The following is a 15,892-nucleotide window of genomic DNA, read 5'->3' on the forward strand; positions in this document are numbered from 1 at the left end:
ATCTGTAAAGGATGGATGATGATAACGCCACCTTTTCCAAAGAAGTATTTGTTCTGATGATGGAATATGGTAACTGTGAGCATACTTTATAATCTCTTAAACACTACAAAAAAAGAAATCAAAGAACAGAAAGACATCTCTCGCATATAACTTCTCAAATGAACAGACACTACAATGTAGTGTCACCAAAGTAGTGCCAGTTTTCTTATTGACCTTTTTCTATTCAATAAAGTTGTCAGATCTATTTTTTTTCTCATGGAATGTAAGAAAGCTATTTCCGTGTTGCATTTTGGTTATGAGGGCCTTTCTAGCAGCAGTCAGCAATCCTGTATAGCTGAGAGTCAGATAATCTTAAACCTTGAATAGGAAAAGCAGAGCAAGAGATACAACAGAGATTAGGATTATACCTAAAACCCCCAGACCTCTCCCAAGCCCCTCCAGGCTTAGCTTAGACTTGCCAAAGGTAACCCACAAAATAAGGAATGCACAGGAGTGAAGCCTAGAAGCAAGAGGCAAATTAGTTCATAGACTAATCATCTTTGCTTTGGTGACTAGCCCTAGTCAAAATGCATATCAACTGAACAGCATTCAGTTAATAACGTTAAAAAAAAAAAATCCCAAATCTGAGCAAAAAAAGATGTGTGGTTGACTAACCTTTACGGATGGAATCTTTGCCTGGGAGTCCACAAACCCCAAACCTAAGAAATTTTTTTCAATATGCATTCATTTACTTAAAGATGATAATAATGAAAGCATTACATATTTTTACAAAAAATAAGTGTATTTCTCAAAACAAAAAATTTGGAGAAGAGTGGTATTGTTTTACATTTTTGCTACATTTTTGCATACCTCATTAATATGTCTTAATAAAGACAGCTGGATTCTCTTACAACCTTCTGCATTCAACCTGTTGCACTACACTCTTCCATTGAAGTGAAGAAAATACAGCTTCACAAGAAAAGTATGTGGTAAAGGGAGGACCCGGTAGAATCCTTCAAAGTGTCTCAAGCCCAAGACCACATTTAAAGAACTACTGTACTAGAGAAACACAAGTCAAAGCCCTTTTAAAAAACAAAGCTAAATTACTATATTGGCTGGTCAAAAATGTGTAAGTTACATAACAACCCAAAAAGTAAAGCAGTAATTTTAAACTGTTGGGGAATATTCAGGTGATTTAAAAAAAAAAAAAAAAACACTAAGAAAAAGTATTTATTGAACATTAATTACATGTAAGGCATTGTATTTACAAATACAAAGAAGCAAAGCATACATCATCCCAAAAATCACTTTGTCTTCATCCTGTTATACAAAACCAGAAAAACAGGAATGTTTGCAAAGAAAATGACTGAAATGAAATACACTTTTGGTGTAATCCATTTAACCAAAAAGTCTAAATACAACACCTGATGTGCCAGGGTTCCAATTAATAATTTTTTATTATGAAAGGTCTCTGAAGGTAAAGCTTGGAAGAAAGGTTTAAAAAAAACAACAACAAGCTGGTAACAACAAAAAAACTTTAGAAAGAAACCTCAAGGAATAACTTTCTAGGTACTGCCTATATTCATTAGAGATGTATTAAAGTACAACAGGCTAAAAAAATCTATTATGGAAGTAGAAGAGGCAGGTAGGTTTAATGTGTGTCTTGGAGAGGGGTGGAACTCTAACTGTCCAAATTAACCATTGAAGTTCAGTGTACTATCAGAGTCCAAAGGAAACTATTTTAGCTTTTTACTTTCTTTCTTCAGCAGTTACTACTTAGAAAGACTGACATTTTATTATTCACATTGTTTCCTAGAGATCTTTAAACAAAGAGGGGAAAATTTACTTACTACTTTTAAATAGATTAAAACTCTTTATATCTTATAATTATTATGTGGGTCTATAACAGAATCCTTTTATCAATCTAAAATACGTTATGGGATGTTAGTGACTTTATTCTTCCTACATCTTGAAATATTTTGTTAACTCCATCATTCTAGGTATTATTTCACCATTGTTCATCAATTAATCCCAACTACGCTAAAAAAATAAGAAAATGGGACTGCCTAAAAGAATCATAGTGAAATAAATCATCACTAATGCATTAGCCTTCATTTTTCTCATTTATTTTCCAGTTTTCTTATAGTTTTGCAAAAATATTGCATCAACTTTCAAAGACATATGGAAAACTGAAGACATTTTTGTAGTCTATGTCAGGGAGGGAAAACAATTCCTCTATCATCTTTGGTTCAGTACCTCATGGCCTGTGAATTAAACTATGAAAAGACAGATTCACAAGAGAAGAAACATACAATTTTTATTAGTATTTACATGCACAGGAGTTCACAAAAAAGAAGTGAAACTCAAACAAGTAGTTAGACGTAGGGGCTTTTATACTGTTTTAATTCCCCCAAAAAAGGGAACTTGGAATATCAGGGACAATAAACCATGGGAAAGTGGCTAGAAAAAGATGGGAGAACTAATGGAAGATAACAGTTATTTCAGTAAAGTTTGTTTATACAAACTCATCTCTGCCTTGACTCTCCATCTCAAGGGAAAAGAATTGCTCTTTCCTCCCTGTTGCAAGAAGGAAATTGGCTGGGCGTGGTGGCTCATGCCTGTAATCCCAGCACTTTGGGAGGCCGAGGTGGGCAGATCACCTGAGGTCAGGAGCTTGGGACCAGCCTGGCCAACATGGCAAAATCTCCTCTACTAAAAATACAAAATTAGCCAGGCATGGTGATGCATGCCTGTAGTTCCAGCTACTCGGGAGGCTGAGGCAGGAGAATCACTTGAACCTGGGAGATGGAGGTTGCAGAGAGCCAAGATCATGCCACTGCACTCCAGCCTGGACAACAAGAGCAAGACACCGTCTCAAAAAAAAAAAAAAGGAAAGAAAAAAGATAGAAATTAATGCTCTGCTACTACTAGGCAAATAAGGGGAGGGCACAGAACTCTTCCTGCATCTATTGATTCTCACTTCCCTTCAACTCAAAATAATCCTTATGCTTGAGTGGCATATTCTGATCCCCTTCATCTGTTTTTAGTTTTCACTGAATACAGTTAAGAACTCAGACTTCATTTTCTGACCAAAATGGGAGAAGAAAATTAACAGAGGAAGGCACTTCACAACTATTAGATGAACCAGAAGATTAACACAAAGATGGATAGCACACTTTAGACTCTTAATGATGGCAGTGAAAATGAGTTTGTAAGGGAAATCTCAGACTGAGCCCTCAGATGAGTTATTCTAGACAAATCCTCTCAAACTTAATCGATGAGAGAACATCGTATTTCTAAAAACGAAAAGGAAATATGGCATTCTCATTCAGCAGGAAGAACTTCATCACACAGTATTTTTACATTAAGAATATGGACCATGCTGTTCTGCTCAAAGAAAATGTGACAGTCTTTGATCCCTTACAAGTGTGTGCTAAAATTTTACTTAATACAATTTTGTTTTTAAGAGACAGGGTCTCACTCTGTCACCCAGGCTGCAATGCAGTGGCACAATCGCAGCTCACTGCGGCCCAGACCTTCCAGGCTCAAGTGATCCTCCCACCTTAGCCTCCCAAGTATCTGGGCCAACAGGCATACGCCACTACACCCAGCTAAGTTTTTATTTTTTGTAGAGACAAGGTCTCCTTATGTTGCCCTGGCTGGTCTTAAACTCCTAGGCTCAAGTAATCCCGCCTTGGCCTCCCAAAGTGCTGGGATTATAGGCATAAGTCACCACACCCAGCCTTGATACAACGCTTAAGTGCACAAGTATTGAATGCAGGTGTATGCAAAGGTGACTGGAAGGAAACAGAAAATGAAGACATTTTTAAAAATTCATCGGATTGATCATTCTAATTATTTACAAATCTGAAATTGAAAATATCTTGCAATTGTGGAGCAAAGAAGATAGATGTACTGTCTTCAACAAAATTGTGAACTATCAAAGGTTTCAAAAACTCTTCCAGTATCGCATTTTGATGATGTACACGCAAAAAGGCAACCCAGAAGGAATGACAAGCAAGAACCTATTAGGGAAGCATTTGAAATTTAGAATCAGTATTCATAAGACAAATAGTTCCAGGGTCATGTATGAAAGGTGCTAAGTACAGACAGTCTCCAACTTAAGATAGTTCAACTTAAAACAATTTTTCAACTCTATCATGGTGTCAAAGTGCATTCATTACTTCAAGTACTCATACAACCATTCTGTTTTTCACTTTCAGTACAGTACTCAATAAATTACATGAGATATTCAACACTTTATTATTATAAGTTTTAAGTTAGATGATGTCGCCCAACTGTAGACTACTGTGAATGTTCTGTGCATATTTGAGGTAGGCTAAACCAAGGTATGATGTTCAGTATGTTAGGTGCATTAAATGCATTTTCAACTCATGATACTTTCAACTAATGATGGGTTTATCAAGGATGTAACCTATCGTAATTCAAGGAGCATCTATAATTAATTCCATTCAGATGATGTTGCCCATTTCAGGTAGAAATACCTTCAAAGGTGAAAAACAGGAAATGAAAATCTGAGCAACAGGTGACAATGAAATATGATAAGCTTGGACAATGTAGATCTACACAGAGATTTGGAAAAGGTATGAGAGCAGAATCAAGATTGATATATAAGAAATGCCAGGTGGCCGGGCACGGTGGCTCAAGCCTGTAATCCCAGCACTTTGGGAGGCCGAGACGGGTGGATCACGAGGTCAGAAGATCGAGACCATCCTGGCGAACACGGTGAAACCCCGTCTCTACTAAAAAATACAAAAAAAAAAAAAAAAAACTAGCCGGGCGCGGTGGTGGGCGCCTGTAGTCCCAGTTACTTGGGAGGCTGAGGCAGGAGAATGGCGTAAACCCGGGAGGCGGAGCTTGCAGTGAGCTGAGATCTGGCCACTGCACTCCAGCCCAGGCGACAGAGCGAGACTCCGTCTCAAAAAAAAAAAAAAAAAAAAAAAAAAAGGAAATGCCAGAAAAATTTCAAAACTCTGTCAGACATATAACTTGTGACAAATTTTTTACAAATTTAGACTTGGCTGAATATCATACAGCATCAAACTCTCCTTGTTGGCACTCTTATGAAGAATAGCATTGAACTTCTATGAATTTTCACAAATGGAAAAGCAAAAGAAGTCAATCGCACAAAATCTGGATTTCGAATATACTTCATGATTCTTATTGTCCTAAGGAAAACTATACCTACCCAGAATTCTCAGCTCAATTCATCTCAACCATCAATGAATTTTAAATCCTTACATAAATTAACCTGAAGTGATCTGTATTACAAAAAGACTACAGGAGTGATACATTCAAAAAGTGGGTCAGAAACAATACTTGGAAGAGAATGACTTGAAGATGGCTTATGACTGGTATTAGTTCAGAGTATACTTTCATTGTATGGGAAAAGCTTCAGTTACAAAACTGTAAGTTACCAAGAAGAAATTCCTCATGCAACTAGGAAAATAACTTGCAGAAACTAGGAAGGGAATGTTGTCTTATCCTCTAACCAGAATGATTTTTGCACATATCTGAAAATGGGAAGAAAGGAAGATGTTCTTTGTATAGATACAAAAACTCAAAAAGGAAAAAAATGGGTGTTATTAAATAATAAGAATGTTTACATAAAGCGTTCAAATGTGATGTATATTTGTTGTAGGGGTGTCATGTAATTAAATGCATGAAATAGATATTTTGTTTTTTATTTTTCTAAGTATATAAAAAGAGAATTGCTATATTTAAATTCTTATTAAGCTCCAATTATGATATATTTTTACTCCTATAAATTATACATAACTTAAAATGCAAAAAAGTAACAGTCCCTTTTGACCCAGATGATAATGATAATTGTATACTTTTCCTCCTATACTGAGGGTTAAGAGAATCCTTAAAATTGCTTTGGAGAAATGAATTAAAATTCTAAACATACAATTTTTGATACAAGGCACTAAGTAAATCAAGTCATTATTTAAATCACTATTTAAAGAAATCTGACTGAAAATTCAAACAGTTTTTTAATTCTTCTCTAAAGCAAGAAAAAAACTATTCAGGATTTATATATTTAATTAGTGAATATATCAAAAACATTCCTCATCTTCCAAAACTTGATTTTGGAATAACAAAATATGTTGTCAATAGAAATTTCCAATTTCCTGTCACCTAAAACTACAGTTGACTTTTCATTTGTGAAAATTGCTATTTCAGTGAGCCAATGCTGATTAATAAAACACTGGAATGAAAAAAGACTGGATTAGTAGCCTAACTGGACAGATGTTCCAGTTGAAGCACTTGCAATCCTTCAACATCAAACTACTTCAGAACTTTTCTACTTACCATAGCTTACTACTAATGGTCCTAAGCAAACTTTCAAAGAAGGCAAAGTCTTTCTGACATCTACTTTCTGCCTCCTCTCTCCTAGTCTCCCTAGGCTCTGATGCCAACACACAGTAGCATTCCAAGTTCCCTAAAGTAGATAGGTTAGCATTTCCTCCAGAATTGTCTCCACTCCTCCTTCTTCCTAACTTCCAAACCCATACCTAAAGGACTGCTCCCAACTGTGTTTATCAGATTACTGCAGGTAAATTCTTACCCTAATGCCAAAATATCACACCACAAATTACTTGCTAATTGCAGAAGGAAATGCTTACAATGGAAAGATAGCCTGTCAAATTTAGGATTATTAGTAAGACAAGCCTACTTTATGTGCCTTTGGATGTTGTATGCAATGAAGTATACTGCATGACTTACAAAGTATTCCTATCAAAAAAAGTATTAAACCTGAATATATTCAAGCCTTTAGACCCAATTCCAAGTTTACAGAAAACAGGATAGAGGGAACAAATTTAAACACTATGAGGAGGAACTATCACTAAAACATGGAATATGGGTTATTCTATAAGACTACAGACCTGGTCTCTCCAAAAGATCAATGTCACCCAGTGCTGTGGCTCACATCTGCAATCCCAGCACTTTGGGAGGCCGGGGCAGGTGGATCACTTGAACCCAGGAGTTTGAGACCAGCCTAGGCAACACTGCAAAACCCCATCTCTACAAAAAATACAAAAATTAGCTGGGTGTGGTGGTGTGCTCCTGGGTTCCCAGCCACTCAGGAGGCTGAGGTGGAAGGATGGCTTGAGCCCAGGAAGAAGGTCAAGGATGCAGTGAGCCAAGACTGCTCCACAGCACTCCATCCTGGGACACAGAGCAAGTACCTATCTCAACAACAACAACAAAAAACGATTGAAAAGGAATTTCGAAGAAATGGGGGGAAATGTGAATATATACTACACCACATGTTAGAGTGTAAGGAATATTCTTCACTTTCTTAAGTGTGATTGTGGTACTGTTACACAGAAAAATGGCCTTGATCTCTTACAAAATACATACTGACACACATACAGCATTTAGGGCTGAACTGTCATATCCGTAACGCACTTTGAAAATGTTCGGAAAACAGAATGTGAGGGAAGTGGAAAACGCAAATATGGCAAAAAGGTAGCGTTAAAACTAGGTGGTAGGTATGGTGTTCAAATGGGCTATTTAACTTTTCAATATTTTCGAAAAAAATAACAAGTTGCAAAGTTAATAAATTCATTCGAAAATAAAAATATAAAAGCCAGGCTAGATGATGCACACCTGTAATCCCAGCTACGGAGGCTGAGAGGTCAGCTTGAGCCCAGGAGTCTGAGACCAGCCTGGGCAACATAACACCCGCATTTCAAAAGTAAAACATAAAAATATCAACGAAAGGGCAATTGAGTAGTATTTCTTAAAATCTTTAGGTGAGCCTCCTTGCCTATTCTCATCTACTTCGTTCCCACAAAAATGGTATATACTAGCGTTGAGCACTGGAGAAGGAGTCAGAAGACCTACGGTTCTATTAATATAATTGGCCTTGGCTCTTCCTAGTTAGTGACCTCATTCAAGTCCTCTCCCTGAGGCTGTTTCCTTGCCTGCAAAATGATTCCCGCAACCTAGACCACTTCAAAAGGGTTTGCTAAGAGATACAAATCAGGGGTTATCAAAGAAAGAAACAAAAGCAAGACACAATTACAACGGTATTTGTAATGATGTTAAAACATCAGAGGCGCACAGCCCTAACAATGGTATAAGCAAACCAGTGCCTTCCCTGGTTAAGTTTCTGCGTGGAGACAGCTGGAGTTGGCACAGTAGTCCCCCAAAGCAGGACACCTTACAGATGCTAAGAGGCAGCTTTTGTGCTTTAAAACTCTCCTTCCAGCGTTCCATTTTATGTTTCATGGCACTAAAAAAGACAAATTCTGTCCAAACCTGAAAACAATAAAGCCAAATATTTAAGATGACAGTTTTTTTTTTTTTAAACTAACGAATCTTCGCAAACAAAGACTCTTGGCCAAAGGTCTCCCGTGCTTGCAGAAGCGGGTTCACCTTGACGTTTTTCCTCTCCAGCAGATTTCTCCTTAAAAGCGTTAAAACTTGAGATAAGTTGGGAGGAACTCCTTCCACCGCTGGAGCAGGCTAAAACCTCAGAGTGAGATCATTCTTTCCGTCTCAGTAAGTGAACCTTGCAAAGCTCAGAAAATTGTGTCTCCAACTCCACGTTTCTCCTCAGGGCCCTTCTTCTGTAGACAATAACGGGAATTCTATGGCAGAGCAGGGGAGGTCCCTTTGACAAAAATGAGGGTGCAAACGTGGAACGACCGGTCATCTGGGCCAAATGAGGGGCCCTGTGCCTGCAAATCCCGAACCCCCTTTTGGTCTCCTTTCCTACGACTGAAGAGACACGGGGGTGGGCTGTGGTGTGAGAAGCATGGGTCTTGGCCAAACATCGGCACAAAATGTACCAAAGGGAGTTGCCTCCAGAGAGAAAAGCCAAAACCAGGCTGGGGCATTACAGGCGCACAGGCCTGGGAGGGGAGGTGGTGGAGGAGCAGAAGGCGGCGGCCCGCGCGGCCCAGGCCTGCAGCAGCCGAGGCGGCTGCCGCGTCGCGCCGGGATCCCTCCTCCCCCGCCTGGGCCGACGCAAGATGGCGGTCCGGCCGCCGCCGCGCAGCCGGTCTCCTCCCCCGCGCCCTGGGCGCTCCCGACGACCCGCGCCGGCCTCAAGACCCCCAGTCCAGCGCCCCCGGAGTGAGGCGGCGCAGGCCGCGCGGGAGGGCCTCTGCCTGCTGCAGCGCAGGGCGGGCGGGGGCGGGGGGCGCTTACCGTGAGCGGAGCGGATCGGCCTGACTGGAGCCCTGAGGAGGAGGAGAAAGAGGAGGAGGAAAAGGAGGAGCACGAAAAACTACACTGCGGCGACGGCGGCGGCTCCCATTGCGGAGCTGGCAGCCGAGCCGTGGAAAGGGGGGGCTCTCGTGCAGCCGGCGCGCTGCCTCATGGGTAGGCTCCGGGTCAGACTCCCCGTGTCCGAGCTCCCTGTCTTGTCGCCGACGCGGGAGGCGGGCACCGACATGTGCGCCGCGTCGCGGGCCCTCGAAGACCCACGCGCCGGTCGGGGGCGAGGGCCAGGGCCCGGTCACCATGTGGGTGCGAGCTGCTCGTTGGTGTGGCCGGGCGGCAGCCCCAAAATCCGGACTGCTCGGAATTTGCAGGCGAGGAGCCGTGCGTTCCGGGTCCTCCGCGTGTGTAACGACCCCCAGTCCGTTGACTTGGAAAGTGAAAAGGTCACGGGGTAGAACCGCCGTTCGAAAGAATCGTGGAGGCTGCGGGGCGAAGACTAAATCAGAAGAGAAAAAGGAATCGTCCGTTTCTTTTCATAATTGGCTGATTTTACCAAGTCTGTTTTAAATGTGTGGTTTTGCTTGCGACCTTGTCGAAGTCAAATACGAAGAGACGAATCTCTACATTTAGCGTTTCATTTGGGACACAGTAATTGCAAGTTCAGGTTATTACAAATACAGGGTGGTCTTCAGTATGTGAGAAGAACAAAGAGGAGTTGGAGGGTTTTATTTAAAAAAAAAAAAAAAAGTTATCTATTGTTTTTCCAGAAAGTTCATTGACATTTAGTAAAGTTTTGGGCAGCTGGTTAGTTCTGATTGGTGAGTGAAGGGGGTTGGTAAAACTTGCCCTACAGCTGCAGCAGGTTCTTTCAGAAGCTAAAACCTGAAGATAAAACTTACTTCAGGTAACAGCAGGTGGTTTCAGCAGCCAGGCTTGCAGAGAATTCTATTCTTGGAGCAATGTTATGTGCCCTGCTTCCCCCACCACTGGCTTCTCCACTCTTTTAGTTGGCTATGACAAGAGTGACCCAATTCGAATGATTAACTTTCACACTCTAATTCCTAATTCTGCCATCTGGATATTAACCTGTAATAGCATTTTCAAAAGTTATGACAACGAGAAGTATAAGAATTTACAAGAAGAACACTTGCCAAGATACTGCTTGCATAAATACTTGCTAAAAGTTGTATTCTGATCTGTAAGGAAAGTTTCCTAAACTGATTGTCTTCTCAAGAGCAATGGCATTACTGGTGCAGCTTGTGAGTGACCAAGACTTGAAATCTTGCCTGGTAGGATCCTTAACAGACACCCTGTTCAATCACTGAATCTTGCTAATTCGTCTTCCTATTTGAATTCCGTTTCTTCTCTCTCATCCAGCTTTCCCTAGCTTTCCTCAAGTGTTTATCATTATTGTAGTCTCCATGTTGATTACTGCCCCCAAATTAATCTTCCCCAAAGGCCACCTGGATCACTCCTACAGATCTTGTGTACTTGGAGGTAACCATGACCTAGCCTTCTCCCAAATGGGCCTGGGATCATCTACCCAGCTTTCCCTTTCCTGCTGGCCCTGAAAATAAACTTTACAGGAAAAGACAGAAAATAGTCAAAACAGCAAACATGGAAAGTTTAAAAATTCCAAAATCTTGAAATATTCTTAAGACGTCGTTTTTCAAATACAGTCCCTACAGGTTAGCAAAGCATGCTACAGTGTCAGGCAAAATTACAACGAATTTAAAGATCTCACTTGGCTTTATTGCAATTCTAGATTCAGGCACCACTTCATTCCATAAAACAGAATAGGTGTTCCCTTGAATGGAGCAGATGTGGTTGGCTTTATAGACAGAAAAAGGGCTGAAGAAAGAAGAAACAACAAAAAGCAAGTTGGTCATTTCAAAGTTACTTTCCTTGTAAGGTGGGGCAGTGAGACAGAATAATAGAAAGAAAACTGATTGGTTAATATCAGGTTGCTCCAGGTTACAATTGTAAGAACAATAGCAGCCGGGTGTGGTGGTGTGTACCGGTAGTCCCAGCTACTGAGGAGGCTGAGGCAGGAGGATTCCTTCAGTTCAGGAGTTCAAGGCTGCAGTGAGCCATGATCCTGCCGCTGCAGTCCAGCCTGAGCAACAGATCAAGACTCTGTCTCAAAAACAAACAAACAAGAGTTAAAACAGGGAACTTCATTATTATGGGGATTGAAGGTTTAAACTGGCCTGTTTGGGAAATTAGGCTGTTACCTCTCTCCTGATTTCTCAGAAGGCCACATAACAACTCAGTTTCAGTTTTGTGAGCATGGGTAACTCCATGTTGATTTTTAGTCTAGTCTGTTGGGGCTTAGTGCAGGAGTTTGGTCCAAAACAATGGCATCCTCATAAAAAGGAATGAAATAATGGCAGTCGCAGCAACCTGGATGGAATTGGAGACCATTGTTTTAAGTGAAGTAACTCAGGAATGGAAAACCAAACATTGTATGTTCTCATAAGTGGGAACTAAGTTGTAGGGATGCAAAGGCATAGTAATGATACAGTGGACTTTGGGGACTCCGTGGAGAGCGTGGGAGGGGAGTGAGGCATGAAAGACCATACATTGGGTAGAGTGTATACTGCTCGGGTGATGGGTGCGCCATAATCTCAGAAATCACCATTAAAGAACGTATTCATGTAACCAGACACCACCTGTTCCCCAAAAACCTATGAAAATAAAAAATAAAAATAAAAAATAAAACAAAATGATGGCATCCTATTATTTTTATTTGTAACAGGATGAAAGAGAAGATTGCACTCTGTATTCTAGAGTCTAGTCCTCACTTTGTAGAGACAAAAGCTCAATGTTGCCAGTCTCCAGAACTAATTTGAATCCTGCGGGATGATTCATACCAACCAAACTTACTGAGACTGATGTGTAAATGAGAATTGCAATTGTTTTTTGTTGTTGTTCATGAAAAACACAACTGCCATGGAGACCAGAAAGCTGGTTAACATTTTCATTCAAAGGAACATTTACATGAGAAGCCAAATTACAAAAGATGAATCGTGAGTATAGAATCAGCACACAGGAAGTTATTTGGATGATTCTGACATCATACTTCAAACTTCTGACATCATACGCCCTTGGCCTCTAGAACGCCATTCTTTTGGTTCTCCTGACTTACTGTCTGAACTTTCCCATCGTTTTTTACGAGCTTCTCTGACTTACGTTCTCAGCCTATTTTACATGTTACACACTTGCTATAGATATCCTCACAGTACTCATTCTCCTTAAGTGAGATTATGCTCCATATCCCTACCTGAATTACTGCAATGAATATGGGTGATCTCCCAGCTCTCATTCCACAAGTACTTTGTGTTCATCTATGCAATTTGGACAGACGTAATACACCCCATAACAGGTCCAAGAATTGTCCAACTGGCCAAAAGTTATCAGAGTTATCCTCACCCTTTGAACTAGTTTTGTTTCAGAGGCCAATCAGAGGGAAGCCTAGGATTTTTGTTTTATAGCAAAGAACAGAGAAGTTATTTTTTTTCTCTGAATAGTATAGCATTCAAATGTAAATACTGGAAGAGCTACATTCTCTCTCTCTCTCTCTCTCTTTTTTTTTTCCTTTGCTACTAAGTAGAGCCAACTGAAAATAAAGCCAACACGTGGAGGAGGAATGGTTGGGAGAATCAATCATAGGGAAAGGAAGCCAATCCCTGAGAGAATCATAAACCTTCAAATAAAACATCACCGGAACCCATACTACCTCTAGACTTCTCTGGTTTATGAGCCAATAAATTCCCTTTGTTGTTTAAGCTGAAGGGATCCAGAATAAGCCATTGTGGCATAAAAATTATTTTGAGCTGAATATGTTTAAGTTCCTGAAATCCCTTATCTACCTAAAAGCAGAGCCTTTCAAAAGAACCCAAAAGAACTCAATTGTTATAAATTCCCTCCAGGGAGCAACCAAGGAAGATTGAGTCACCGTCAGAGACTGTGAGAATTGTCACCACATCTAAACAGACATTGTCAAAAAACTATGATATCTCCCATCTATTCTCCAAAGGGCCCATTTATCTTTCCCGAAAGTCGTTTCCATAAGTGCCCTTTCCGCTCCTTCCCCTTCTAAGAAGTCATTTGTTTTCCCATAAGTGCTTTTCTCCCCCTCCCCTTCAGGGAAGTATCACTCTATAAGCCCCAAATTCTAACCAGCCTCTGGAGTCACACTTCTTTGTGATCTCCCTTACATATATGTGATTAAAATCTGTCTTCTCTTGTCCTTTGTCAGTTTAATTCACAGGCCCCCAATTATAGAACCTCAAAAGGTAGAAGGAAAAGTTTTTCCTCCCCAACAAAGCCAATTTAAGTTGAATTTTCTGTTACCTGCAACTGAAATCATCGTTAAGTGTGACAGAGATAATGATACATATTCACCATCTTATTTTCCTCTTTGCACCCAGGAAACCTATGTTTCCCAGCTATCTTACCTTTATATTGGGCTGTGTGACTAATTCTGGACAGTGGAATGTAAACAGAAGCAGTGACCCTCCCATGTAAGCCTGACCTTAAAACTTCCAGTAATTTATAGTTCCTGTTTGTTTTTCACACACCAGTCAGCCAGATACAGAAAACTCTGAGAAGCTGGGGGATGGCAGAAACATTAAATAGAAGGACTCTGGGTTTCTTAATAATTGTATCAACACACTTATCCTCATTGGACAGATTGGAGCAAAAAATAAATCTTTATTGGGTTATGACCCTGAGATTTGAGGGTGGTTTGTTGCAATAGCTAAAATCACTAACTCTGATTGACAATAGCGATGGCCTACAATAACAAAAAACTAAAATATGTGTCATTAGCTTAGCACAGTAATCAGGTGGGAATTGAGGAAATAGATGTAGGAGGGTGGACAGTTGAAGGTTCACATTAGGCAGTGGCTAAACTCTTGCTTACAATATCTCACAAGGCAGATTAGTATCTACATAACTTGTAAAGCTAAGGGAGGAGTTCAGAAAGCAATATTAATGGTAGATGTTGGTGATTTTTTATGTTTTTAGCAAGACATTATCAGAAGGAGATTAGCATAGAACAGAATTAACCAGTTTATTGTTGGGGGCAAAGGAAATTTTTCACATCTGAAGGTTTGAGTCTGATGAAATTACCAACAATAGAGAGAATAACAGGAGAAAAGGCATACAAAGGTATTAACGTGATACTGTGCACAAGAGTCATACAAAACATAAGACTCAAAGAAGGGCCAGACAGTTGACACTCAAGTACTCGCTTCATAGGGGAGAAGAAAATAGAGGACGTAAGCAATTTTGAGGGGTAGCAAATTATTTTCAGAAGACATGAATGAGCTCAAAGAACAGACAATGGTCTGGGACAAAGTTCCTCCGAGCTCTGGGGGAGGTGGCAAAAAGTTGAAGGAAGGTGAGGGGCAATTGAACACAGATAGAATAGGTGTTCCCATGAATGGAGCAGATGTGGTTGGCTTTATAGACAGAAAAAGGGCTGAAGAAAGAAGAAACAACAAAAAGCAAGTTGGTCATTTCAAAGTTACTTTCCTTGTAAGGTGGGGCAGTGAGACAGAATAATAGAAAGAAAACTGATTGGTTAATATCAGGTTACTCCAGGTTACTATTGTAAGAACAGCAGCAGCCAGGTGTGGTGTGTACCTGTAGTCCCAGCTACTGAGGAGGCTGAGGCAGGAGGATTCCTTCAGTTCAGGAGTTCAAGGCTACAGTGGGCCATGATCCTGCCACTACATTCCAGCTTGAGCAACAGAAATGAACAAAGATGGTCTTCTTATGCAGATAAAGTCTCCCAGGTAATCTCAGTTGCCCTGAGAAGAATAGAGGAACAGTCTGTCTGGGCATGATGATGACTTTTAGTCTTTTCTCTTCTTATGGTTAATCTTGGCTGGTTATTTGATGAGATTCCTAGGGAGGAGGCTTTAGAACAATTGCATTTCTTTTGAAAAAACTTTTCTTCTGTAAGATAAGGGAACTTCCAGGGAGAGCCTCTCCCTGTGTTTGGGGGTTGGGGGGACAGAAGAATGTTAGAAAGTCCTTTGTTCTGGGGCAACTTCTAAGCCTTTCCAATTTTCTTTAATTCAGAAGTGCTCAGCACACCCCAAAGCACCATACTTTGAGGTGTTGTTCTCTGAGCCCTGACATTACGAACAGAAATGAAAGGGAATAGAGAGAGTCCACCAATGGGGGACTTTGCAGGGTTGGAAAACACTACTTCTTCTACATTCCAAACAGAGATGTGACTTTAAAAGACTTTGAGCAAGGAAGCACCAGTAGAATTTGAAAAAAGTGACTTGCACTTAGGAAAAGATCAGATTACACGTGTTTCAGATAGCACCTATTATTTCAGATAGCCTCAAAGTAACGGCCATTAAATTGAAAATGAGAAAAATTTAGTCAAAAAAGCAGAAAAATAAGGCAGCTTTTAGAACTATGTCTGCAGAATAAATACTGTTGATGCTTCAGTATTTAAAGGTAGATGATATTTATCTACCTTTTTTGAGTGTTCCCATTACCTGAAGTTTCACTGTGCTTCTATTTTCAACAGCTGGGATCTGCAACTCTTTTTCACAGGACTGTCCTTAGGCTTTTCGAACTACTTTGCATTCTTTCACAGGGACTAGAAGTCCCTGGGAAATTATATTCCTCAAGCGCAGTTCTTAACCAATGACTGATAAATACAGGAGTATGGAAACTTTAGCTC

The 15,892-nt window shown here is 40.3% G+C and overlaps 2 protein-coding genes across 12 annotated transcripts in view; one reads left to right on the top strand and one right to left on the bottom strand.

Annotated features, from left to right (window-relative positions):
- ZNF280D (zinc finger protein 280D) overlaps positions 1-9,984 on the bottom strand; it is a 99,256-nt gene extending 89,272 nt beyond the window's left edge. For 4 of the 11 annotated variants that reach the window (XM_050796784.1, XM_050796783.1, XM_050796785.1 and 1 more), the window contains exon 1: positions 9,166-9,241. Coding sequence is in view for 1 of the 11 variants with exons in the window: in XM_050796779.1 (XP_050652736.1) it covers positions 9,166-9,482 (317 nt within the window). In the remaining 10 variants the exon portion in view is untranslated. Of the gene's footprint in view, positions 1-9,165 lie in introns of all 11 variants that reach the window. The other 7 variants (XM_050796788.1, XM_050796789.1, XM_050796779.1 and 4 more) reach the window with 6 other exon arrangements.
- The window catches only part of TCF12 (transcription factor 12), an 884,529-nt gene that overhangs the window by 318,149 nt on the left and 550,488 nt on the right, over positions 1-15,892 (top strand). The gene's annotated exons all lie outside the window — the stretch shown is intronic.

The sequence above is a fragment of the Macaca thibetana genome, chromosome 7 (assembly GCF_024542745.1).
Source record: "Macaca thibetana thibetana isolate TM-01 chromosome 7, ASM2454274v1, whole genome shotgun sequence".
NCBI lineage: Eukaryota > Metazoa > Chordata > Mammalia > Primates > Cercopithecidae > Macaca > Macaca thibetana.